At 47.4% G+C, this 25,949-nt stretch overlaps 2 protein-coding genes across 2 annotated transcripts in view; both read left to right on the top strand.

Annotated features, from left to right (window-relative positions):
* Positions 1-6,696, top strand: part of LOC130402599 (sodium-coupled neutral amino acid transporter 3-like) — a 28,581-nt gene extending 21,885 nt beyond the window's left edge. The window contains exons 11-16 of the mRNA XM_056606826.1: positions 111-190; positions 417-517; positions 977-1,101; positions 1,494-1,638; positions 1,929-2,032; positions 3,495-6,696. Coding sequence (XP_056462801.1) covers positions 111-190; positions 417-517; positions 977-1,101; positions 1,494-1,638; positions 1,929-2,032; positions 3,495-3,599 — 660 coding nt within the window. The 3' untranslated portion in view covers positions 3,600-6,696. The remainder of the gene's footprint in view (positions 1-110; positions 191-416; positions 518-976; positions 1,102-1,493; positions 1,639-1,928; positions 2,033-3,494) is intronic.
* Positions 6,697-7,226: 530 nt separating this feature from the next.
* LOC130401455 (guanine nucleotide-binding protein G(i) subunit alpha-2) overlaps positions 7,227-25,949 on the top strand; it is a 40,017-nt gene continuing 21,294 nt past the window's right edge. Inside the window, exon 1 of the mRNA XM_056605216.1 lies at positions 7,227-7,979. Within this exon, the coding sequence (XP_056461191.1) occupies positions 7,862-7,979 (118 nt within the window). The 5' untranslated portion in view covers positions 7,227-7,861. The remainder of the gene's footprint in view (positions 7,980-25,949) is intronic.

Raw genomic sequence — 25,949 nt, 5'->3', positions numbered from 1 at the left:
AGGGAGGGCTAGGCTAGCGGTAGGAACGCTAGGCTAGCGGTAGCTGCGCTATGCTAGCGGTAGCAGCGCTATGCCAGCTGGCTCCATGTGACTGTTGGGTTCCCTTACAGACGGCCTACACCATCCCCATCCTGGCCTTTGCCTTCGTGTGCCACCCTGAGGTGCTGCCCATCTACACTGAGTTGCGCAAGTACGTCCTGCACCCCTTCCCAAGAGGCACCACTCCACCTGGCCGGTCACATGCACTGTGTTCTGTGGTTCAGTTTGTGTGTTTACGTGCATACGTGTCTGTGTGCGTTTCTGATGCCTAGAGCAACAGAAGGTATTTCATGGCTGTTTAGCTGCGTGGCTTTATGAGACCTCAGTTGATGGCTTGGGTTATGCGTTTATGTTTTATGGCATCTTTCTGATTTCAGCCCTACTAAGAAGAGGATGCAGCATGTGTCCAACATCTCCATCGCTGTCATGTACACCATGTACTTCCTAGCTGCTCTGTTTGGTTACCTGACCTTCTATGGTGAGGGTTAATTCTCTCTCTCTCTCTCTCTCTCTCTCTCTCTCTCTCTCTCTCTCTCTCTCTCTCTCTCTCTCTCTCTGTCTCCCTCGTTGTCTCTCTAGTATGCAAAACCTCAACTAGTCTTTGATTGTGTTACTGGGGTTCCCGGTGAGAATGAGGTGGAGGAGGTGTAGCAGTGATAATGCAGCGCCCTCCAGTGGCCAAATCCCTCACAGCACCTTGTCATGAAGTGCATGATGTAGCCCAGCTGATCATTTCCTTCTACCTGAATGCGCCTAATAAGAACACCTCACGTAGGCCGATATGTTATCCTACATTCAGTTTGTACTAACTAGAGGTGGGGACGTTAGAAAACAAAGGATTTCCTGGACTCCATGGATCCTATATTCGAGGGCGTTTGCGTACGTTGTGCCTGCGTTCACGTGCGTGTGTTTTGTGTATGTGTGTGCCCTCCTGCAGGTGAGGTTGAGGCTGAGCTGCTGCACACCTACAGCCGCATCGACCCGTACGACACGCTGATCCTGTGCGTCCGCGTGGCCGTGTTGGTCGCCGTAACGCTCACCGTCCCCATCGTACTGTTTCCTGTGAGTCGCCTTCTGCTGCTGGTCAAGGGTCACTACCAACACACACCATAGGGGGGGGCAAGAGGTCAAGGGTCACCTGCTGCACTAACAACACACAAAATGCAATTTATTATAGCACTCTAACCCACTCAATGTTGATATATACTCAGATGAATACTCAATGAACAGCAGAATGTATATTGTTATATCTTCCCCTGCGTAATTGTTGTGTGATATCAGATTAGTTCGCCCCTTCTCTCTTATATTGGAGACCAATTTCCGAGCACATCTTTTATCACAGTGAGGCATTATCGAGAATCACCCTACTGAGATTAAACAAGTCAGAGACTGAAGCTCAGGTCAGCCCTGTCTCTCCTGGTGACCCTGAGCCCGTCTCCCCCCTGCTGTCTCAGGTTCGGAGGGCCATTCAGCAGATGCTATTCCCCAACAAGACCTTCAACTGGCCGCGGCACGTTGCCATCGCCGTGGTCCTCCTCAGTCTCATCAACCTGCTGGTCATCTTCGCCCCCAACATCCTGGGCATCTTCGGCATCATCGGTAGGTCTGGCCGACTGTTCTAGGGTGTGGTCAGTTCTGCTATTGCGAGACTAGCCACATTGCATGTGGTAAAAACGGTTAGACATTTGGCTAACGGTTCATTTAACGACATTATTAAAGCTAACATCCTGTTATTGCGTTGCTTCAAGGCCCATGAGGGATTCAGATCCGTTCGGGGGGAGGGATTTAAGCAGTCTCCTTGGACCAACACACAGCTTCAGTGAGGACGTGTTTCATTAGTCAGGGATCTGCTTACGCGTGTTTGCTTCCTTCTGCTCTCTGGCGTCAAGGTGCCACGTCCGCCCCGTGCCTCATCTTCATCTTCCCCGCGGTCTTCTACCTGAGGATCGTTCCTAACGAGGAGGAACCGCTGAGATCGCCCCCCAAAATCATGGTGAGCCTGAGGGGACCGATTACGCTGGCTGTTCACTACGACCGCCACCCTGGCTGTTCACTAGTAACGTCACACAAGCTGTTCACTAGAACATCACTCTCGCTGTTCACTAGTACATCACTCACTCTGTCCACTAGTACCGTCACTCGCTGTTCAATAGTACCGCCACACTGGCTGTTCACTAGTACCATCAAACTGGCTATTCACTAGTACCGCCACACTGGCTATTCACTAGTACGTCACACTGGCTGTTCACTAGTACCGTCACACTGGCTATTCACTAGTACCGCCACACTGGCTGTTCACTAGTACCATCATACTGGCTGTTCACTAGTACAGACACATTTGCTGTTCACTAGTATCATCACACTTGCTGCGCATTATTATGTAATTTTCAGATTATGAGGATCATTAGAAGTCATGAACGACTGTTTGTTCCGTGCTCAGAATTGGTTCGGTAACCACATCGTAGGGGCAAGACACCGACGGCGCATCGCAGACGGACATTTGTTGCAGAAGTGTAATGGAGGCTTGGATGGAGGCGGGATCACTTAAGTGCCTGAGAGCTGAGGTTCAACTCCTCCTGGGCCTGCGGTCTGAGGTTCCTGAGGTTCCTGAGGTTCCTGAGGGGCCTGAGGTTCCTAAAGGGTCCTGAGGTTCCTGAGAGGCCTGAGGTTCCTAAAGGGTCCTGAGGTTCCTGAGGGGCCTGAGGTTCCTGAGGTTCCTAAAGGGTCCTGAGGTTCCTGAGAGGCCTGAGGTTCCTAAAGGGTCCTGAGGTTCCTGAGGTTCCTTAAGGGTCCTGAGGTTCCTTAGGTTCCTGAGGTTCCTGAGGGGCCTGAGGTTCCTGAGGTTCCTTAAGGGTCCTGAGGTTCCTGAGGTTCCTTAAGGGTCCTGAGGTTCCTGAGGGAAGTTCCTGGTGTCTGCATGCAGGGACTGAGTGGTTCTCACTGTGTGGACCTGGTTCTCCCGTTTCCACAGCGATTGGGCTCATAGGAGGTTCATGAGAGCTGAACTCAAATGGGTCATTCTTTACTGAACTCCCTGTGTCCCTTTGATTGCGAATGTGTCACTGGGTCCTGATATCTGTCTGCTAGGCTGCCTGAAACACTGACTGACTCCCTCACCATCACTCATACACACCCCTCTTACACACTTATTGTATGTTGTACGTCCTGACGCTTAATGTACACACTTATTGTATGTTGTACATCCTGGCACTCAATGTAAGCACTTATTTTATGTTGTACGTCCTTGCATTTGCAATAGTACTTAGCATGGTGTAGCATCTTATCCTAGCTATCTATGTTTTATACGCGGAATGGGTTAACCAAACGAATGTTAGTGCTTGGCCCTCGTTTCTATGAACATCCTAACTGTACCGACAGCGACATATTGTTTCTCATTCTTCTGAGAAAATGTACAAATGTACAAATGTAAATGTAAATCTATCTGTTTCTCCTAGGCGGCCATCTTCGCTGGAATCGGCTTCCTGTTTATGATAATGAGCCTGAGCTTCATCATCATCGACTGGACGTCTGGGAGCAGCAGCGCCAGCAGCGGCCACTAGGGTGCCCCTCCTCCTCCCAGGGTTTATATCAACGTAGTACTGTCTTGTGTTTTGGCCGTTTTTGTTCTCGGATCCTATTTGATGCGTATTGTTTTCCAGGCTAAGCTCTGGTCCCGGGTCTACAGAGCTGGGTGTGGTCTGTCCTTCAGCCAATCAGTGACCTGGTTGTGGTGGCAAATTCTTCTTCTTGGGAAATGGGTTGAATTTCTTCCTGTATGGGCCAAGAGCTTACAGGTAGCTGTTGATGTTTTTCGAGGCCAAGTCCAGGGAGAACATGTATATTTCCACACGTCTATGTGTTAGAAGTGGATAGAGATGTCTGTATGTCCCTGACCCACTGTGCTCCATGGTTGTCATGGCAACCTGCATCTGCCATTACATGCTACCGCCGTTCCTACGATGAACTATTATCTGCAAAATATAGGACTCATCTGTGTCAATATATGATGTTCACCTCCGTGTTCGCCGTCGCCAGTGACGGCCGAAGAAACTATTTTGTAATCGACTTTTTTGTATTTATTATATCATCTCAGAGTAACTATGAGTTATTCAAGTAACAGCATTGTTTTTTTATGTGCAGGTGAACATTGCATCAGAGTGAGAGAGCGAGAGGGTGAGAGAGTGAGTGAAAGGGTGAGTGAGAGGGGGAGAGAGAGAAAGCGTGAGAGAAAGAGAGCTAGAGAGTGAGAGAGAGAAAGCGCAAGAGAGAGCGCTAGAGCGAGTGAGAGAGAGATAGAAAGCCCAAGAGAGAGAGCTAGAGAGGGGGCGCGCGAGAGAGAGAGAGAGGGAGAGAGAGAGAGAGAGAATCACCATCAGTGTGTGCAAACAGGAAGTGAGTACCTGGGACTTTATTTTGTACACATTGTGCGTTCAGCTTTCCTAAACAACATTTATTTTTTGGTTGGAATTAAATGTCGACGACTCCACCACAAATATCCTCCCATTTAATTTGGCGCGCTTGTATTCGTTTTGATCAGGCCGTTGATATCGGTTGAGGAGGTCTGTTACTTTTGGTTTCATGTCCAGGTGACAATGTGATCAGAAAACCAGCAGAACAGGGTTAGGTCTAGAGTTTACCTCCGGAGGGTTTAACAGATCCAAGGGTTTGCTCTAGCCTTTACCTCCAGGCGGATTAGAGGAACCAAGGGTTAGCTCTAGAGATGACCTCCAGAGGGTTTAACAGAAGAGGGTTAGCTCTAGAGTTGACCTCCAGGGGGATTCTTCAGTCCCTGAATCAAAGCGGCTGATAGTCTACTTTCTTTATTGAGGATTGGAGTCAAATAAAATGGAACCGTTTATGAAAATAGGAAAGTTTGCCTCTTACTGTTCTTTGCGAATAGACAGAGTCATCGAATGCGCTCTTTCTAAACTTTTGGCGAAAAAGTACAGTCTGAGATAACCAAAATATCTATAAATAAATGAGTTTATTTATAGATAAACTACAGGGTCACCCACTGGGCGGCCAGTGAGCAGCTTGGAGTCTGTAAATGTTTGCGGCCAAGACAAGCTGACCTGTTATACTAATATAGTGACATATATATACATATATATAGTATAACACTATATAGTGATATAGGGATACACCAGGGTGGCTCTAACTGCAGATGATTAGTCAAGTAGCACTTTCAACTAACAAGCACAACTTTACTCGATTTACAGCACTTATCCTTTGTCATGCAGATTAGCGCTGTAAAAGAATCCTATATTTGATAGATTCAATGTAAGGGAATGCCCCTTTCGTGTTACCGGTACTTAATGTTGAAATAACTACATGTGTGTCGACAAAATAAGCAATGTAATGAGAGGTATTATTAGGGTTTAAATTAGGTCTCGTGCTTTGCTTTTTTTGGGGGGATTTTTTGAGGGGGCCAGCACGTGATTTTAAAGAGTTCATCTTTTTTGGGGATCATCACGTGATACAGTTAGGGTTACGGTGAGGGTTATTGTGGTGGAAAGAGGAAACGTGTCCAAATGTGTCGACTGGTTTGAACCTGTGGTACCTTTGTGTTTAACATGTATCGTCAGACTGGACCTCTGCTCGGACCAGACTATTTAATGGAAGTGTTTGGTCTGTCGTCATGAATAGGTGAATTGGTGAATTGGTGTTTACATGGTGAATGGTTGATTCCTGTTCAGATACTTTCAATTCGGTCCGATTTAATAATAAATCTGTCCAAAAAGTTAAAAATGTTAAATCAGAATGTTAAAAAAAGAGAAAACCTGCTGAGGAATCAGTTTGGATTATTGTCCTTTGGTTTGACCCGTCGGTATGCTTGTTGTCATGTTAACATATCTTGTTGTTGATTCGTTACTAACATGAACCTAGTGTCCCCTTGTTAATGTGTAGTGATCCAAACGAAACGCAGCAGTAAGGGTAACACACGTTTGTGTCCAAACTGTTTTGAAGGTCCATGTTTGAACTGTCTCCTGACCAGCTCTGTGATGGTTTGTATGTTCCAGCGTAGAAAGGAACTGTTTCCAGACCAGCTCTGTTATGGTCTGTATGCTCCAGTAGAGAGGAGCTCTGTTCTGTATCAGCTGCTTCAGAATCAGATCATTGAATCATGACGGATCAGTAAAGCCCACGCACAGACGTTTCACTAACATCAGATATGACCCCATTAAAAAGGAGTGTAAGGTGGATCCGTACCATGGGTTTCTCCTGGTTTCTACTGGTATCTGTTTCTCTATGGTGAAGGTATTTAACTATTTCAGGGCAGGTTTCCAGGTTTTATGGCACAAATAAAGAAAAGCAACACAACACGCCATCGGAGAAAGTGAGACAGTAGCTGGTGCAGAGGTAGGAGCTGATGACGTCGTGGTTAGCCTTATATCTACTAATCCTATGTGATTTATTGAACTTTGTGTATCGTAAATGATTAAATCTAATAAAAAATACTTTTGATGTCAGCCAGCATTTATACATAATGTATATAAATGTAAACCCTTTATATTCTACAATCCTATCTAGTTTGTAAAATGTAAATAGCAGGTGCATTTCTGTCTGATTAAAAATTAAATGTAATTATTTTTAAAGTGCTCTATCGCCCTCCAAGTTATGTCTCTATTTTCTTGTATCTCGATGTATTTTAATACCTTGCTGGCAGTAATTGGACTGTAAGCAACATTGCAATAAAGATAATAAGATAACATTTCATGTTTCTTCAGATTAATATCAGTTTCCCCTTAAGTTCCACCACGGACCGCCTCCAGGGAGCGCTGTAGAGTTGGCTTTGATTCACATCATTCCTGCCTTATATTATTTTTAATGTTAGCTGTTGACCGTTTTGTTTTGAGGATGGTAAACACAAATGTAAGAATAAGTAGGCCTACACAATTATCTTAATATTTTTTTTATTTGGTAGTTCACACCTATCTCACATTGAATATCTAATTTCTTGCTTCAGCTTTTGTGATACTATATCTTTAACCAAGTGAACATGATACTATCCTGATCTAAAGGACTAAAACAAACTGAAACGAATAATGCAGGAAACCTAAATAATAGTACTACGTTTTACTGACGGTTTTATACACCCTGGCCTACATTTCCCATGATGCACTCGGAGTGGGCGTTGCCGAGCGGGAGGCGCGCGTCGCGGTCTCCTATGCTCGTACTGGAGAACTTCGCGGGTGTGGCTTCAAACCATCAACCTCGACCAGGGGACGGAACGCATAACGGAGAACCTCAATCAGGGGACGGAGCACATAACGGAGAGGAGAACCACCAGGATAACCACCGTCAGCCTCCTGGCACCGGAGCCCCAACCCTCGGTCTCACAGCTTGACTAATTTAGAGAGAACTTCGGAGTCATTTCGTGAGAACTTCGTGCCCGTTTTCGTGCGGACCTGCGCAGACGGCGGAATCAGGACAGAGACCGTCACGCTTCAAGCATCAAGCTTCTTAAAGTTCCGCAAAGTTGTTTGGTTTCCTGACGTGAAGAAGAGCATCCCTGATGTCTACTGACGGAACATGAGTTAAACCTAACCTTAAAGACTTAAAGCTAAACCGACTTAAAGCTATATCAACTAAAGAAATCACTGCGTTGTTTACCACTGTTCTCCTTTGGTACCAACATCTGCCTCCACAGCTTCAACCACCAGAGAAGCAAGTTCTTCAGCTCCAGTTGTAGCAGTGAGGACGAAGCCTTTCTGAGTGAAGTTAAGGTTAGGGTTAAGGGCTAGGGTTAAGGGTTAAGGTTAAGATAATTTCCTGTGGAGCGGTCCAACCAGCAGCAGTCCTGAAGCGCGCGCTAGGAACCATGGGTTGCACCGTCAGCCAGGAGGACAAGGCGGCAGCCGAAAGGTCCAAGATGATCGACAAGAACCTCCGGGAGGATGGCGAGAAGGCGGCCCGGGAGGTGAAGCTGCTTCTGCTGGGTAAGTGCTGGCTCCGTGGGTCATCTGGGAGCATCTGGGAAACCAACCATGAGCAAGAGTTCTATGGGTTATAGTTGATATCGATAAGGGTTAGTTGTTAGATTCACCACATACTGCTAGTTGCTTAAGTAACCTACGGGCATACCAAGTGTACACCCCTAGGGTCAGGGTTAACCTGTTACTCTAGTGAGGCAGACTGGGTTAACCTGGTTACCCTAGTGAGGCATACTGGGTTCACCTGGTTACCCTAGTGAGGCATACTGGGTTAACCTGGTTACCCTAGTGAGGCATACTGGGTTAACCTGTTAGTAACCCTAGTGAGGCAGACTTGGTTAACCTGTTACCCTAGTGAGGCTTACTGGTTCGGGGTTAACCTGGTTACCTTAGTGAGGCAGACTGGGTCAGAATTAACCTGTTACCTTAGTGAGGTAGACTGGGTCAGGGTTAACCTGGTTACCTTAGTGAGGCGGACTGGGTTAAACTGTTAGCCTAGTGGAGCAGACTGGGTTAACCTGTTACCCTAGTGAGGCAGACTGGCTTAACCTGGTTACCCTAATAGTGACACAGGCTGGGTCAGGGTTAACCTGGTTACCCTAATGAGGCAGACTTGCAGAGGGTTAAGCTGTTACCCTGAACCTTGTGAAACAGAACGGGTAAGGGTTAACCTTGTATCCCTAACCCTTACAAAAGGATAAACCGTCCCTTTTATTGAACTTTCCATTATTTTATTTGCAAATAGACATCACCTGATGTTATCAAAAAGGGTGCCGGGCATTCGCAAATAATTGATTTGAATTACGAGATCTTGGTTAGGTGCAAAGAGTGAAGGTCAAGCTTCACCCATGAAGGCGTTCTGTCCCTCACAGTGGACTTTGCTTTGTTTCCCCCGACTCAATAGTTTGTTTTCAGACTGTCTGTTACAGTGTAATAGAGGACTGATGGTCGGTGCTTAACTATCACTTGTAAACGCAGAGGGACCACTTACTGATAGTGATTTATTGTGGTACTTGACTTTTGTTAATAACTTTAAATGGACATTTTGTCCAACATAAAATACACCTACACACACCCACACACACACACATACTTATAAATATAAACATAAATATTATAATGGAGTCCTCCACAAAGATATGGAGTCATGTACATTTACTATTGAGCAGCCTCACCCTTTTATGTCGCTGTTTTTAAGAAAGCTATTTTGGACCTCCTTTTAAGGATTCCAGTGGTGACCTCAAATGTTGAAATGGGCTTGCTCTGTTTACAGTCCACCTCGGCTTGCCCACCACAGCTCAACTTATTCTCTTACTTTTCACTTTTCCTTTCCTCCCTGTTTAAAGGAGATAAACATTCGGGCATGCCTTGTTCCCTCGCGTCTTTGATGCATGTGTGCGGAAGTTGTGCTCCTGGTTCAAAGACTAATTATATGCTCTATCGTTTTTGTGTGTGTGTGTGTGTGTGTGTGTGTGTGTGTGTGTGTGTGTGTGTGTGTGTGTGTGTGTGTGTGTGTGTGTGTGTGTGTGTGTGTGTGTGTGTGTGTGTGTGTGTGTGTGTGTGTTCTCTCGGTGACGTCTGAATATAAGCTCAATTTACTGAAGTTTCCTAGAGATGTGTGGTGATTTCACAATGTAAGCTGAATCACCATCGAATCTCAGTGTTCTTATCTTCGGTGCCTTTTTGAAGAACAGAAGTATGGAGCTCCTGCCCTTCAAATGAAGCTAATCTGCTTTTTCTGACAACTTCGACAACTTGTAGGGAGAAAGCTGTATTTACTGCTCACTGATTGGGACATATTACTTAATTTCTGCTACTGCACAAGAGGAACGCTCTCAAATAATGGTTTTACTCAAACTCATTCCAGCTCCGGTTCCATGGTAAAATGACGTATGTTTGGACGAGATGTATACCCTGTATCTTGAAGATAAAAGCAGCCTCTCTTGCTGAATCCAGAGCTTAGTGCCTTGGGTTTCGTCAGAGAGCGACACGGTCCTGGAAGTGTTACATCACGCCTCATCTGAGACTTCCTCTCACATCTCTGCTGCCGTGGAAACGACCCCTCCCACCCCCACCCCTTCCCACACTTCATCACAAAAACGGCAACGCCATCATGTCAGATGCAGGGAATTAATAAGCATTTATCCTCGCAGAGCGATGGTCCCTCAGTACCATCAACTCATGGAGGCTCACAGCCTCCTGGTCTCTGAGCCTCAGAGAGGAGCAACCTCCTGGTCTCTGAGGCGCTCTGTGGCCTCCCAGACTCCTAGCCACTGCTCAGCGTCTGGCTACCTGGCATCCGAGTCCCTCAAAACCTCTGCCCTCTGAAGCCCAGGGCCAGGCCAGAGTAAAGTCCAGGACCCAACAGCAAGGGTCTGGCCCTCCATCAGGGTTAGGGTTAGAATTAGGGTAAGGGTTAGCGTTAGCATTAGGGTTAGCGTTATGGTAAGGGTTGTCGTTAGGGTTAGCGTTAGGCTAAGCATTAGAGTTAGTGGGCCTTCAGCAGCTGTATAGAGAACAAGGCCTCGTTTTGCTCAATCACACGCATGCTCTCTCTCTCACGTTGTCAATACAAATATGCTGTAGACACATTTGCCTTCAGGCCCAAATAACAGAAAACATGAGCGTGCTGTGTGGTTATGTAAATAATTCTGTTTGGATAAGAAATCATGTTCCCTGCGGGGCCAGCTGACTGCAGGACATGCACTCATGCTATTCTCAATATGTCAAGGTTGTTATTTTCTTTCTATTAAATGAATCTTCAGTTGGGTAGCATGTGAGATGTGTTGGTAATGTGGTGAGTAGAGTGGGTCGTCATGTTGGAGGGGTTTAGTGGAGCAACAGGAATACGAGTCAAACCACTGCTGACAGAGGCAGAGAGATCTGGTACACAATATGATGTAGAAGAACCCAGTGTCTTACATCTCATCTGGTAAGTGGAGGACTTCCTGGCTGCTGACAGAAGGTGTTCCAGGGGAAGGCTTGCCATGTGGTCACCACCACAGACAGACAGATGTAGCAATGCCTTTGTGGTGTACTGCCAGCCTGCAGCTGTTTGGTGGTAGTAGTTGGTGGCGTCAAATCGTTGACATGAGAGTAGGCAGGGTGCCATCACACTAGATGAGTTCCGTTAAGAGGGGCTGAAAGAGGTTCTGCTACATTGCCAGTCTAGGTGTGTGTAGAGCATTCTGGATGGAGATTATAAAGTGAAGACTGCTTCTGCAAAAATCGCTATCTTATGTTAAAATTACATTTCTCAAATCCCACTAACTGACCGGTGGCGCGTGAAGCATGCTAGATGTGCTTTCTCTTCCTCTTCTGCTGATGTGTGAGTGGTCTATGCCATGTCTCTGGTGGTGTGAGAGTGTTGCCACTGAACTCGTTAGTAGCCAGTAGATACTAACTAACTAGTGTTAGTAACTAGTAGTTACTAACGGTTTACAATGGAAGGCTAAACCCCATCTTCACGAGGTAGTCGACATGGTGTCTACCGTGTATACCCAGTCCCAGGGTCTGCTAGGGCGGCTTGAATGAACAGTATGACCCTGCTACGTCGTCATGAGATGCGCTCTCTTGAGCAGTCTTACCCCGCTGACCCGCTCTGGATAATGTCCAGGATTCAGTCCTATTCGTTCCTCCAGAATGTAACTGTTTGTACTACTAGATGGACGTGTGCCAAGATCTCCAGCTGTGAAGTCAGATTAACTCTTTGAACTATTACACAAACAAGAGGAATGGAGATTGATAGAGGGAGACACAGTAGCAGTCTATTCTGGTTCAGATGAATCATTTTACCAGCAGGATTGACCGGTCTTTACAGTATTTAAGTCTAAAGAAACACATTTTACAACCGTTTATTTAAAGTTACAGGTCCACCTTATAGTCTTGGATATTGTTTATATACGGTCTATGTTAAAGGAGATGTCCGGTGTAAAATGGATCTGGGATATGTTTAGTATGATAACGAGTTGGAATGTTCGTTTGGGAGCGAAAAAGCGCATAGAGACACATTCTCAGGTTGGCTGTTTTTAGCCGCTTCTACCAAAACGCTATACACTTGGAACGATTTCCTTTGGTAAAAACTAAATCGCTATTTTAAACCACTTAAAAGGCTAGAAGTAGCCCGACACTTCTATGATAGTATAATAAGGGTCTTAACATATAAAATTAGGCATTGATAACTTTGTAAGTGTACAGATTGTTTATTAAAAAGGACATTTTATACACACAATACCATCAGTAGTTCACCCGTCGACGCCATCTTGTTTTTAAGACTCGATAAGTAGATTGGCGAACACAGAGCTTGCGTGTTGTTGACGGATGTCACAATCTCTATGTTCGTCAATCTAACTCGATATCATACCAAACATATCCCAAATCCATTTACAGTTGAACCTGATCAGTTGAACCTGGTTTGTATACCGACTCTAATAGACTGATTTAACCAGTATTATATACAGTCTATGTTAGGTTGGTTTAACCTGTATTATATACAGCCTATGTTAGGTTGGTTTAACCTGTATTATATACAGCCTATGTTAGGTTGGTTTAACCTGTATTATATACAGCCTATGTTAGGTTGGTTTAACCTGTATTATATACAGCCTATGTTAGGTTGGTTTAACCTGTATTATATATAATCTATGTTAGGTCGGTGCAAGGGGTGACGTTGCGAGGAGTGACGTTGCGAGGAGTGACGTTGCGAGGGGTGACGTTGCGAGGGGTGACGTTGCGAGGGGTGACGTTGCGAGGGGTGACGTTGCGAGGGGTGACGTTGCGAGGGGTGACAGTGCGAGGGGTGACGTTGCGAGGGGTGAGAGTGCGAGGGGTGACGGTGCGAGGGAAGGCTGTGTGACGGTTTACACTGTGGTCAGTGTTGCTGAATAGCCACAAAGTGTCTCTCTTATTATAGCCTGAGGCTGACTTCTTGAGGCTGTTTGGTGTGATTACACTCGGCTGATTATACACAGATACTCAGACTCGGAGCGACCGGTAAACAAGCTGCGCTGCTCAAGGACACCGTCCCAGACCGCACCCCGCCGTCCCTGTCAGGCCGGGACCGCAGCTTGCATTGAACTAGATTGTAGGTTCGGTCCACAGGACTTGTACAGAGAAGGAATTCTATAGAACCATCTTTTATCTAGTTTGACGGAATATTTTCCATTCATAATTTGTCATTATAATAATACCTTATATTCTTGTAATTTAGCATGAGCGTCCATGTGTTTCCGACTCGGTAGCTCAAACGCACGTAGGTCGGAGATGACGGGTTTCCCACCTCACCCGTTAACGAACGCAGCATACCAACGTAGTGTTTGTGATATTCTCCGTGTAGTGGAGGAGTCACGTGAAAGTAATGAATCATCGCATTGACTTTCGTACTCGCTGATACCCGATACTGCATTTTAGGCAGTATTGGAGGCATTTCCAATACTGTTATCGGATTCGGAACAACTCTACTGCAGACTGCATGTCTGGGTGTTGGTCTGAGCCTGAGGCTCTGGTAACCAACGCACTTCTGGTTCTCTTTCTTTCTGGCTCTAGTCACCAGGCCCTGAGCCTGTATGAGCTGGCTCTAGACACCGCCCCTGAGCCTGTATGAGCTGGCTCTAGACACCCTAAGCCTTTATGAGCTGGCTCGAGACACCAGCCCCTGAGCCTGTATGAGCAGGCTCTAGACACCCTGAGCCTGTATGAGCTGGCTCTAGACACCCTGAGCCTGTATGAGCTGGCTCTAGACACCAGGCCCTGAGCCTGTATGAGCAGGCTCTAGACACCAGGCCCTGAGCCTGTATGAGCAGGCTCTAGACACCCTGAGCCTGAATGAGCAGGCTCTAGACACCAGGCCCTGAGCCTGTATGAGCAGGCTCTAGACACCCTGAGCCTGTATGAGCTGGCTCTAGACACCCTGAGCCTGTATGAGCTGGCCCTAGACACCAGGCCCTGAGCCTGTATGAGCAGGCTCTAGACACCAGGCCCTGAACTTGCTCTGAGCGGTTGAGTCATTGCTGAACCGTAAGTGGTGTCTGTGTGGGAGGAGTACAGCACATCAAAGCGCATCGCTCTCCAGCAGGCAGCCAATGAAAGCGATCAGTGAGATGGAACACAAATTGTACAAATTGTGCTTCACACTATTCCATTTTCCTCCACACTGTACCTCGTCGAGAGGAACCCTCGCAGCCTCAGCGTGGACGATATCCGCACGCTGACTAACCTCCTCCGTCGCTACGGAGTCCATCAGTTCACCTAGAACATCAACATGAAGCCTCTCTTCCTCTGATTGTGTACGTTTCGTGCTACTGGAGGGGGGCTTCTCTCCATCATCGCCTCCATGTCAATAAACACACACTGTACACAGCATCCCAGCCCCCCCTCTCTTCCTTCCTTGCTCTCTTCCATCACAGGAAATGAGCTCAGTCCACTTCCCCCGTCTCAGGGGGTCATGGGCCCCATCAGAGGAGGTCGTGGTCCTCTGGGCGGGGGGTTTGTGTATAATATACTACTAACGTCTTTGTATAATATACTACTAATATCATGTCTGTGTATAATATAGTACCAATGTCTTTGTATAATTCCATACTATTGTCTGTGTATAATATACTATTGTCAGTGTATAATATACTACTAATGTCTGTGTATAATATACTAGGGGTGGGAAATTAATCGAATTTCGATCAAGATTATTATTTTTTTTCTTTATTTTTTTTTTATTAAATGTTTTATAGAAAGTGCCGAACAGCTGGAATCATATCTGTACATTATTTTAGATTTGAACATTTTCTTTTTGACAATTTCTTGTATTTTTCCAAGTTACAAAGTGTTTTTGGGAGAGACATGCTGAATAAATACATCATGTTTTCAAGCTCAAAAATCATCAGTTGAATAATCGTGATTTCAATATTGACCAAAATAATTGTCCATAATCGAGCAGCCCTATAATATTCTGCTAATATAACGTCTGTTTAGAATATAATACTAACGTCTTTGTATAATATACTACTGTCTGTGTATAATATACTACAAATGTCTGTGTATTGTATACTACTAATATAACGTCTGTGTGTATAATATACTACTGTCCGGAGCGTCCGTGTATAATATAATACTAAATGTTATAATGTACTAATAAAGTAATTTATGATGGTCTCATTGGTAAAAGCGTTTGGTGTGGTGGTTCTCCTCAGACTCTGAGCTGTTCTGTTTTGAGGTCTGCTCATTCATCGTTTTCAGGCATGGAGTTTGCTGATGGAATTGTTGCATTTCCTGTTTTAGCTCTCAGCCACCCACCCCCCTTCCTCCCTGCTACTTCCTCTTTCAGAGGCTGCAGTCTGAAACAGAAGTAGAGGCTAATCCTTTGTTCTGTGTGGAGGAAGCCCGCCCATCCTGTCTGTCCACCAGGACGGAGGACTTAACACCAGACCTGGAGCCCTCACAGCCCCCTACCTCTAAGGGTTACCGTAGAACCCCCTCACAGCCCGCTACCTCTGAGGTAGACCACGCTCCCACTGCCCACTACCTCTGAGGGTTAACCGTAGAACACCAGGACTGAGGACTTAACATCAGACCTGTCGCCGGGAGCCCCCACAGCCACTGCCTCTGAGATAGACCAGTAGAAAACCAGGTCTGAGGTTGTGGAACACATACCACTCACCAGGGCTGGACTCACCAGGGCTGGACTCTTGGCCCCCTGCATGGTTGATCGTTTCATGTCAGCCTGTACGAGGTCTGCCCCCAACCCCCCCCCCTCCCGTCAACATGTTTGGTTTAATTATTGACCGGAGGTTAGATAGAGCCGTGCACACCCCTTTATGACAGGTGTATCTCCACGGTAATACCAGGGAGGGACACAGCACAACACCATGCTGGTCACATAGTGCCACACACCCTCCACTCGGCCAATAGGAGCTTGTTGTCTCCTTACGGCAGCTGCAATTACCTGGGAGGATAAACCCCCTAGTTCATCTTTGTTATAAGCCCTCTCATTGGCTGTTCCAGTCAAAGGCCTCTCATTGGCTGTTGCAGTCATAAGGCCTCTCATTGGCTGTTGCAGTCATAAGACCTCATTGGCTTTTGTTGTCATTAGGCGCGTTTCAGATCAAGCATGCGTTGCGTTGCCTCGCAAAACATAATGCATTCTGGGATAAAAATGTCAGAAATGCTTCCCTATGCGACAGTTGACATGGCTTTAAAAACTTGGGGGAGCTCCATGGTAGTTCCCCCCATCTGCTTTTGGTCTCAAATAAATGCGGACATAAGAGATTCCCCTCAACATATCAAAACGTTGCCCTAGTTGGTTGGAATTACCACATGGAATTTCCCACGAGAGAAATGACATAACTCGCTTTCAAAGAGGCGTGCCCTCCCAAACTATTCTTATGAAAAATAGACGACTTTGTGAACTTTCACTTCATCACTCATCATGTTAATATTGTATGAGGGGAAAGGGGCTTCAGACTGTTTTCAATTAAACTACAGTTGGCGAACCGAATCACTTGGCTGAGGAAAGTCGACCTCCATTGTGATTACTTATTTATCTAAACACCGCCCTGGAGTGCGGTTGGCGTTAGTGTCGGGGGTTAGGAGCCCCGCTAGAAGAGAATAGGGGTGGTGAAGAAAGCACGCGCAACTGAGTGGGCCATCTTCTTTGTTCAAACTACGAGAAGTGCACAGTGTCCGACTGGACTTGTTAGGAACTTGGCGTGTTTCTGACTAGTTCCGGCGGGTCTTCTCAAGTTCCGTGCATGCATGCGCTCAAATGCAGGCGATCTGAAACGCCCCCCTCAATGGCTATTGTTCTCATTTTGTGTATTTTCTTTTTGTGCATATTATTATTATTTTTTTTTACAGTTGATGCATTCTTGATGGTCTTAATAAAATGGTATTTATAATAAAAGCTACACAACAGTATTATGGGACTTTGCGTTAAACACATTTACAAATGAACCTGGTATGAAAAGGGCTTAACCAAGAGATCTTATCCGTGGTGAGAATGGTTGAATCAGAGTGGCACATTTTCTTGGACCATGGAATGTTAAATTAGATTCCTCTTGCCAACACAGAGGGCTGTTAAAGTAAAGGGCTGATTTATGAATCCCTCCCTCCATGTTCTGAAGTCCAAAGCCTGTCTCCAGCCTGTCCTCACGCCGGGGGGGCTGTTGCAATGGGTTTAACAATAGAAAACACTGTAGTCGTGTGTTTGTGTGGCTGCGCGCAGGGACCTCTTATTGTTAGAAAACTGTTTTATCAAGATCTTTCATTATCTTCTTTGGCTTCAGGTAACTAGTTTGGCTCATTTCCACCTCCACCATTGTGTCACCGTGTGTCAATACCCCCACCTCCCACCCACCTCCCAGCACAGAGGGAGTGAGATATTTAATGTTTGCTGGGCTTTACTCAGTAGCTCTGCTGGCAGTAGTGCAAAGGTTGTGTGTGGTGGATATTCCAGAGCCCGGTGTGGCCCTTTAGTGTTCGCCAGACGCTAGGGCTTTAGCTCACTCGAGGAGAACAGGGAACCAGAATCATTCCTCTGAGGCATGTGGGGAACCTGTTGGGACTCATGGGTACGGAGTAGGTCACTTGGTGTTGAGTGGTAGAGGTCAGCGAGGTCATACTGAGGGCTTCAGGCTGGAGCTTGTTGACAGGTACGCTGCCTCTAGGGACCGCTGTCCCCCACCCACCCGGCCCCTAGAGGCTGCCCCTAGGGACCGCTGTCCGCCACCCACCCGGCCCCTAGAGGCTGCCTCTAGGGACCGCTGTCCCCCACCCACCCGGCCCCTAGAGGCAGCATCTAGGGACCGCAGTCCGCCACCCACCCGGCCCCTAGAGGCTGCCTCTAGGGACCGCTGTCCGCCACCCACCCGGCCCCTAGAGGCTGCCTCTAGGGACCGCTGTCCCCCACCCACCCGGCCCCTAGAGGCAGCATCTAGGGACCGCAGTCCCACACCCACCCATTCCCCCAGCCCCCCAGCCCAGCCAGGCCGTGGTGGTGTTCTTCCCCGCACAAAAACACCAGCCCCCCCAAAGCTGATCACATGACTGCGTTCCTTTTGAAACCAAGCTTTAAAACGGGAGGGAGGGAGGGAGGGAGGTGGAAGACACAGAAGAAGGGGCATGGGTGAGCAGGCTAGAAGACTGCTATGGCAGAATGGGAACAGTGCGTGCAGAGGGAGGGAGGGTGGTGTTTGGGTGGAGCTGGACGGAGCAGGGTGCAGCTCTGAGGGAGAGGCTTCACTGAGGGCTTTATTGTGATTTGTAATTATGTGGTTTTCTTCAGTGGGGCCTCCGTTAGGGCCCTGCCACACTGGGTCCTATTTAGAGGAGGAACAGAGGGGAGGAGGGGGAGGAGGAGGAGGGCGGGGAGAAGGAGCAGGAGGACAGAGGGAGGGTCACTCTTAACTGCTTCAGCAAAAGGAATTGCACCATGGCTTTATTTTCTCCTGATGCTGCCCACCACGACCTCACTCAGTCAAAGCATCGGCCAGTTCTTCACTTCTTCAACAACCCTGCGTTTTCTCCTGGTGCTGCCCACCACCAGTTATTCTCTGCTTAAATTACTCTGTGTCCCTTCGGCTTGGTTTTTAAATAAGGAGTTTCTACGAGTCAAAGAAGACCTACACAATGTGTCATGGGTGACCTAATTATTCAAATATCATGATAAGCAGCCTTGTACGTTGTGCGAGGCAGGGAGGTAAACAAGTTTGGGGACAACAGATACAAAAGCATCAATCCTCTACTTTCTGATGGTGGAATCATTATTTCATTCCTTGAAGGTATCAACCTTCAAGGAAAATCGAGATAATGAAGACAGATTTCCCAGGCACGTTGGGAAGCCTGCTGCAGTCGACCAGGCGTCCCTGATCAGTGAAACCGTCTGTCATCATCACCTCAGCCTCGGAACACATCTATCTTATCAGTGAGTTCGACAGACATTTGAAGCGTCTAGTTTTAAATGTTTCGCTGTTCCGCTGGTGCCTTGAGGGAGTGGGTCTGAGCTGGGTTTGTGACGGCGCTGATGAGACCAGGTACAGGGATTAGTACCGGACAGGCCTGGACTGAACTGAGAGCCAGAGAAACACTGTGTGGAGGAGGGAGGACTCATGAAGAGCAGAGGAACACGGATCAACCTCAGCGAGATGTGCACCAGGCCTCTGGGTGTTTGGCTGGGGGTCTGTCCGCCTGTCTGTCCGTCTGTCTGTCCGTCTGCCCCTGGTTGAGGGAGACGGGCCAGCTGTGCTGAGGAAGCAGCTGGCTGCCAGGAGCCTTGGAGGTACGAGATGGCGCTCTCATGGAGGGATCCATCTGGGAGGTCTGCAGGGTCTTCTGCACCTCAGAAGGAGGAATGTTCCATTGTACAGGGATTTGTTTCATATTGCTTTGCTAGCTACTTTCAGATGTGTTGATGTTTCTTTCTCTTTTATTTTTAATAGTGAGCTGGAATGTGTTGAGTCCTCATTCTAATAAGCTGTAATGATCTCTGGTCTCTTGTTGATCAGTTTGAGGTCCGCCTAGGGGCTGCCTTTTACAATGGAGCCCAGCCAAAGAGACCTATCGCGCAGATCTGCCTTTCAGAGGGAGGTTTGATTTCCTGTTTTCTGCTTGTCAGTGGTTTGCGTTCTTTGACATAGCAGGCTCTTTAAATGCCAACTTCATTGCGCCAAACAGTCGCTCCACCTAAAACACACACACCCACACAGGCACGCAGGCGCACATGAACGAAGGCACACACACACGCACGCACGCACACATGCTCGTTTGCACGCACACGGGCACACACAGATCTGCTATTATTATGTCACGGTTCATATTATATTCTAAATATATTATCAGTTTTTATCAAGGTTATGAAACTTGTGGTTCATTTTCCAAAGTGTGCTACTGTATGAATTTGCCTTATCTTCATGGGATGAACTCCTGCACACACTGGTCTCTGTGCCCCGGAAGCTGTGTCTCAGTAGTAGAGGTCTGGTGGAGTAGGGTGTAGCAGTATGCTGTAGCGTGTTAGGGAAGACCCCTAGCTCGCCACATGGTGAAACATGACAACTTTTCACTATACAACTTGGTCTTGTGATTTGGGTCGAGAAAAAGTCAAGTAAGCACCTTTCTACAAAAGCACATGTCGCTTGTTGTAAACTTCCCCAAAAGTACACAGTACTGTTTTAAAGCAGTTTGTTGTTAAACTGTGTGTCGTTACCAAGGCCAGCCATTAGTTTGTATGTGCAGATTACTTAGCTTTACAGGGTATCTGTAGAGAGGAGTCAGCGTGCCTTGATGCTGTTCCAGCCTCCTACTGGAGGAATCCTTTATTCACTAAACTCTTGACGGAATGCAAGTACACAGACGGACCGGGGGACAGAGCAAGAGGGAAAGGGAGGGAGGGGGGAGAGAGAGTAGAGTTGTATGAGAGTGTGTTTGTTTTAATAGTGTGTGTGTGTGTGTGTGTGTGTGTGTGTGTGTGTGTGTGTGTGTGTGTGCGTGTGCGCGTGCGTGTACGTGAGTAATTACTGCCGCAGTGGGACAGGAGGTGCTTGGCTGCGTCGCACGTTTCCTGTTGGGCAGGAAGTGAGTAGGGCTTGGGTCGCAGATGGGCCAGAACCTTATCACTCTGAGCTAGGGTTAGCTCAGTGAGCTAGGGTCACTGCTAGTCTAACTAACGGCTGCTAGCTTAGCACAGACAGCACGCGGTTCAGAGTCAGACCTTCTCCCTGAACCCGTGTCCGATTGTGTTACGATGAACACACGCACGCGCACAAACTCACGCGCACACGCTGGTCATCAGAATGCAAAAGGCCATTAAACGGTTTCTTTGAGGCTTCCGGATCAGAGGTCCCGGCGTGACTCGGTTAGCTAACTAATGAAGTTATTTGGTCTCCCTCCCTATCGGGTTTACCTTCACCCCACCTATGGACAGGAAGGCCAGGGCGGTACAGCGGTGTCGGTGATGGAGATTGGGCGTTGGACCTGACTTCAGACCACAGAGGATCTCCAGCTCTGACCTTCACATGAAAGGAATGAAAGAGGGCAGCGCGGCTGTTTGGGAATGGCTTGTTTATGGTGACATTAAAGTACTGGTCTAGGCGGCGTGCTTGGGTGTTTTAGACACACACACACCCACACACGAACACACTGTCTGCTTCAACAGGTTGAACTGAAAGGACAAGGTTAAATTAAAAGGTAGCCGCCATTGAAGATTGTTTATGACTCGACTTAAATTAATCTCGGAGTTGCTAAATCCTCCATCGCTCTGCAGGGTGAAGAATGACAAACCTTCTGAAGTTCCTCTTTATCAAGCTGACCTTGGGTTGTAGTTGAACAATGAAAGTACTGAGGTTGATTTGGCCATCATTCAATTCTACACAGCCTTTAATGTGTCAGCCACAGGCCTAATCATAGGCACACTTTTGTTTTCATTATCTCCATTAATTTTTAATTTTTAACTTTTAATATCCATATTTGTGCGATTGAGCTGTTGTGCCAAGTCTTTACTGGATAAAGCCTGGACAGAAACATGCTCATTTTGGAGCTTCATTCATTGATTAAAAAAATTTACACATAATGTCATATATATATACTTCCATATTGTGATGGGGATACTTTGTAGCTTTACTCCATGGGTATCGTTAATTAAAGCTTGTTTTAATGAAGGGGGGCGGTCTTTGTGTCTCGACTTGGCAGAATCAAAGAGGAACTTCAGCTTCCTGTTGACGGGGGTGGGAGGGAGGAGGGTGTTCAGTGTTGTTCTCCCTCCTGGCGTCCCCTTCCCCTCAGCATTGTGCTTCAGCCACGGCCTTCCTCGTGAAACTCCGGCGACCCTATGGGCTGGATATGAGTGTACATCCTCCTCCCTTAATCTGGGGCAGCCCTCCCTACTGCACCCTTATGCTTGACCAGCCGTCGGTCAACACTCCTTATCGCTAACCAGCTCCTCATCAGGCCTGTTGTCATGGAGACGAGGTCTGTGTGGAGTCAGCTGCGGCCCCTTGGCTCAGCGTAATATTGTAAATGAATGAATCCTCCTTCCTCTGTTCCCCAGCATGTGATGACTGCCTCTGTTGAACTCTGATTGGTTAACTAGAGGAGCGGCCCACGTGGCATTCAGCTCTGGTTACCATGGCGTTTATCGCTGGACCACACTGTGTTTCCAAAGCAAACACTTCTGTTGTGGCACTACAAACGGCCCCACCTGAGTGAAAGGAGTTTGTGTACGCCATCGCATTATGTTTATACCCCTAGGTCGGCCCTATTTCTTTAGCAGTCCACCTACATGATTTGGCAATTAGTTATTGAAGAGATGCTGATGTATTGACCAGTGCAAGGATTCTGCCAGCAACACTATACGGTCTGTCCCTGGTTGGCATGATGTCTCGCTCTCGCCGAGAGAGAGAGAGAAAGAGAGAGCGCTAAAAGGAAGTGGACGTGAACAAAAGCAAAGCAGGCCATACAAAGCTGCAACCAGACTTAGGCGGACATAATGTCCACGCACAAAGGCCTCTCTGTCGGAGTGGCAGTGGAAACCTTTTCTGTATTCCTGTAGAGTCTCACACACATGCACACACACACACACAGGTGATCATTCAAGTTCTACATGTTTTCCCTCAGAGTTCAATATTAACTTTTACATATTTGTCTTTTGACCTGCCCGAGGGGAAAATCGACAAAGTTATTGTTTACTTGGCCCTGAATTTTACCTGAAGTTTTACCTGTCAAATCCACCGCCATTGGCTTGTGGCAGGTGTTAATTTGGTCCTTGATTATTTGATTTGTATATTTCTTCCATCCTTAGTATCCATTGTATCTTTAGTAATTTTCCATGGTTGTCTGCTGTCACAGAGCGCCTCTCCCTCGTTCAATGACTCGGGTAGTCTTACGTTTTCTGGATGACTGTGATGGGCTTTGCCCCGGTGGCCCTGGGTCTGTGAAGCCGGCCTGTGGACCCCCTGCTGGGGGGAGCCAGCCTGTGGACCGCCTGCTGGGGGGGGGGGGGGGGGGGCAGCGAGCGAGCTCCCCCCCCACTGCGCTCGTGTCCTCTCCGGTTCCTGACGCAGAGGAAGTGCCAGCGACAGGCCCCCGCTCAGAGTGACGGTAACCATGGAAACCAGGAGGTGGAAATCAGGACGCATGCCATGAAGAGATATGTCAGACAGAGATGATTTTGAGTTCTGAGGTTTTGAGGCATTGGACAAACGTGGCTTATGAAGGTTCACCTGAGCGATGCAAATACGTTTGTCTACATGTTATCGTTATCAGGACATGAACTGTGATCCCAGGTGATGCAACGGTCTGCCAAGCTGCTTTATCTTGTATTAGGTACTGAAGTATTGTGCTGCTGATCCCAGCTGACCACATGAGGTTGAGATCCTCCTTCCTTATTATCTACCTTTCTTATTGACTATACACATAAACCCATGCATCTTTGTCTTACATGGGTGACATGTTGCTTTTCTCTGAGTGGTCTTCACTGAATCCAGATCAATGATGGAGGAGTCTTTCCTCCAGCAGTGATCTGGATTCAGTGAAAGGTGTTTGTAAAGCAAACACTGGAAAAGGAAAAGGGTTGTGCTGACGAAGCTTCATCTCACCCCTGTTCATTTCCTGTGCCTTTTTGGCGGACAGGACTTACAATAGTGATTTGTCTGAGGGCTAAATCGTCCTGCGGATCACAACCTCATTCTGCTCCTTTTATTCGTCTGCTACTGCACACTTCCCTTCCATCTGATTCTCCATCGCTCTGTGCACACCTCACTGAGACATAACCCAGCCATAGGGTTAGTCCGCTGCTTGATGAGGCTCCTGCTTTCCCTCTGGGAGCCCAGCTATAGCCCTCTATACAGAGGTCTTCACCGGCATCTCGCCTAGTTGAAGGAAAACTCCCAACGAGACCTACTGAAGACCTCGTGGGACTGCTGAGTCGATCATCTCAACACCGGGGAAACCCTTGCTCCAGCTCCTTTGATCCTGTCCAGGTTGGATTGATTGATTGATTACCCCTCACTGCTATCTACTGGAGTTCTACTCTGAACTCTTGTCTGGAGCCTTCAGGACTGGCTGCTCCTAAGGGCACCTGTTGTTAGCGGATGCTAAACTCAGCAGTCTTCATGCCTCCATCTCATTATTACATCATAATTATGTCCCCACACTAAGCCGAGAGCTTTGAAGGTGACCTTAACTCTAAGCTGTAATGTAAGGTTGACCTAATGTTGCTCTCTGCATTTTTTTGACACTTGGTACAGGAAAAGGATTTTTATTCCTACACTTATTCTCATTTAGTGTGTGAGTAATTGTTCAATGTGGATTCCTGCAATGGCTGCATCGTATCCTATAACTCTCCCAGCCTTACTTGTGAGTAGCATAGGAAGAAAGTCTCTGCTTAAAGAATCAATGTCAATCATGTTGGATTCTGGTTCTGATCTTTCTGTATTGTTTAGGATCTTTATGACCAGAACATCTTAATTTGGTACAATTGTTTCTCCGAGTTGCAGACACCCCTAGTTAAATATTTACTTAGCCCTCATCGCTAGATGCTTGCTATTGACTTCTCATTAGCGGACAGCACTAGTATTTCCTTCTGTGGTAAACATGAACCCACCTCTTCTCCATCCATGTGGCCCTCCAAGGCTTCTGTCCAGTGTGCGGGCCGCCGTGTTCCTACTTCCTGTCAGGTGGGTTGCCGTATTCCTGCTTCCTGTCAGGTGGGGTGCCGTGTTCCACTTCAAAGCGTCCAGCGTGGCCAGGCACCATGTCCATCCAGAAATAACCCCGGGGCCCAGACTCTTCATTATCCTCGAGGTCCTTCTCGTCTCTCAGCCTGTCAGCACGTCATCATCTTGTGTAGCCACGCCCCCTCCTTCAGGGCCAGCCCATGGGCACAGGCCATTGGTCAATGTCACAAACGCATCTTGGTTGTTTGACAGTGACCAATGGGGCATCGCCGTAGTCCCTGGCCCTATGAGGTGGGTGACATTGACCATCAGGCATCGGCTGGCCGTCGCGTGGTCTCTACTGCAGACTTCAAGGCAGACGGGCGGGACGGTGTCTGACAGCAGAGCTGGGAGCAGGCAGCCTCCAAGCAGCTCTGTGATGGATGACCCTTCAGTAAAACATCATTATCCCGCATGCTGGGGGCTCTCTGTGTGTGCACGTGTGTGTGTGCTCATGCTTCAGAAGACTGGGAGGTCGTTTCTCTGGCGAGCACCTGATGGTGCTGACCTTACGCATGGAGCAGAAGGGAAAGAGCCCATTCCTACTCTTTTATATGCTAGCTGGGCGTACTGTGCACTGCAAATGAATCCTCTGTGAATAGAAGATGACGAATATGGTGGAATAATCCCTAAATCATATTCAACCCCCCGAGGTGCCTTATCTAATTCATGCTCAGCTCTAAAATATTAATTTTCTCAGAAAAACGAATCCATTAATCCACAGCCTTAGTTGAAACCATATTTGACAACGTCTCCTTCCAGGGGGGCGGGTTGGGCCGACCGCTAGGGGCCCCCGTGGATCATTGAGCTCCAGGACTGAGATCGGAGCTCTGATAGTAACGTGTGAGACCAGAAGCAGACAAAGCTTATTCTGAATGTTTGGTGGGGCTTCCTGGCTCAAACAATCAGCGCAGCAGGAGACGTCATGCAGGAACCAAGGCTGGCCGGGGGATGTCCCCTCAACACTGGCTTGCTCGCTTCCTTCCATTTACTGGAAGATGACTTTGGTTTGTAGTTTCTGTCTAACGCAAACAAATAGTAAATCAGCCTGACCTTTGACCCCTGACTACCATCTCTGCTGTGTCCCAAGGACCCGTTCTCATGCTGGATCTAATGCTAGTTCTACCCTCCATGTGAGGCTATCCCCTTCAACCTGTCAATGGGCCCTAGCCCCCGAACAGAACCTTGATTTCTCACCAAAAGCCTTCCTCAGGTCCATTGCAATAGAGACTAACACAGAGCAAGGTCCCTGTTGGAGAACCTGTAGGAGAAGTAGAATCTG

Source organism: Gadus chalcogrammus, chromosome 13 (genome assembly GCF_026213295.1).
Source record: "Gadus chalcogrammus isolate NIFS_2021 chromosome 13, NIFS_Gcha_1.0, whole genome shotgun sequence".
Classification (NCBI taxonomy): Eukaryota; Metazoa; Chordata; class Actinopteri; order Gadiformes; family Gadidae; genus Gadus; species Gadus chalcogrammus.
Note: the sequence above shows the minus strand (reverse complement) of the source record. Positions and strands in the feature narration are given on the sequence as shown.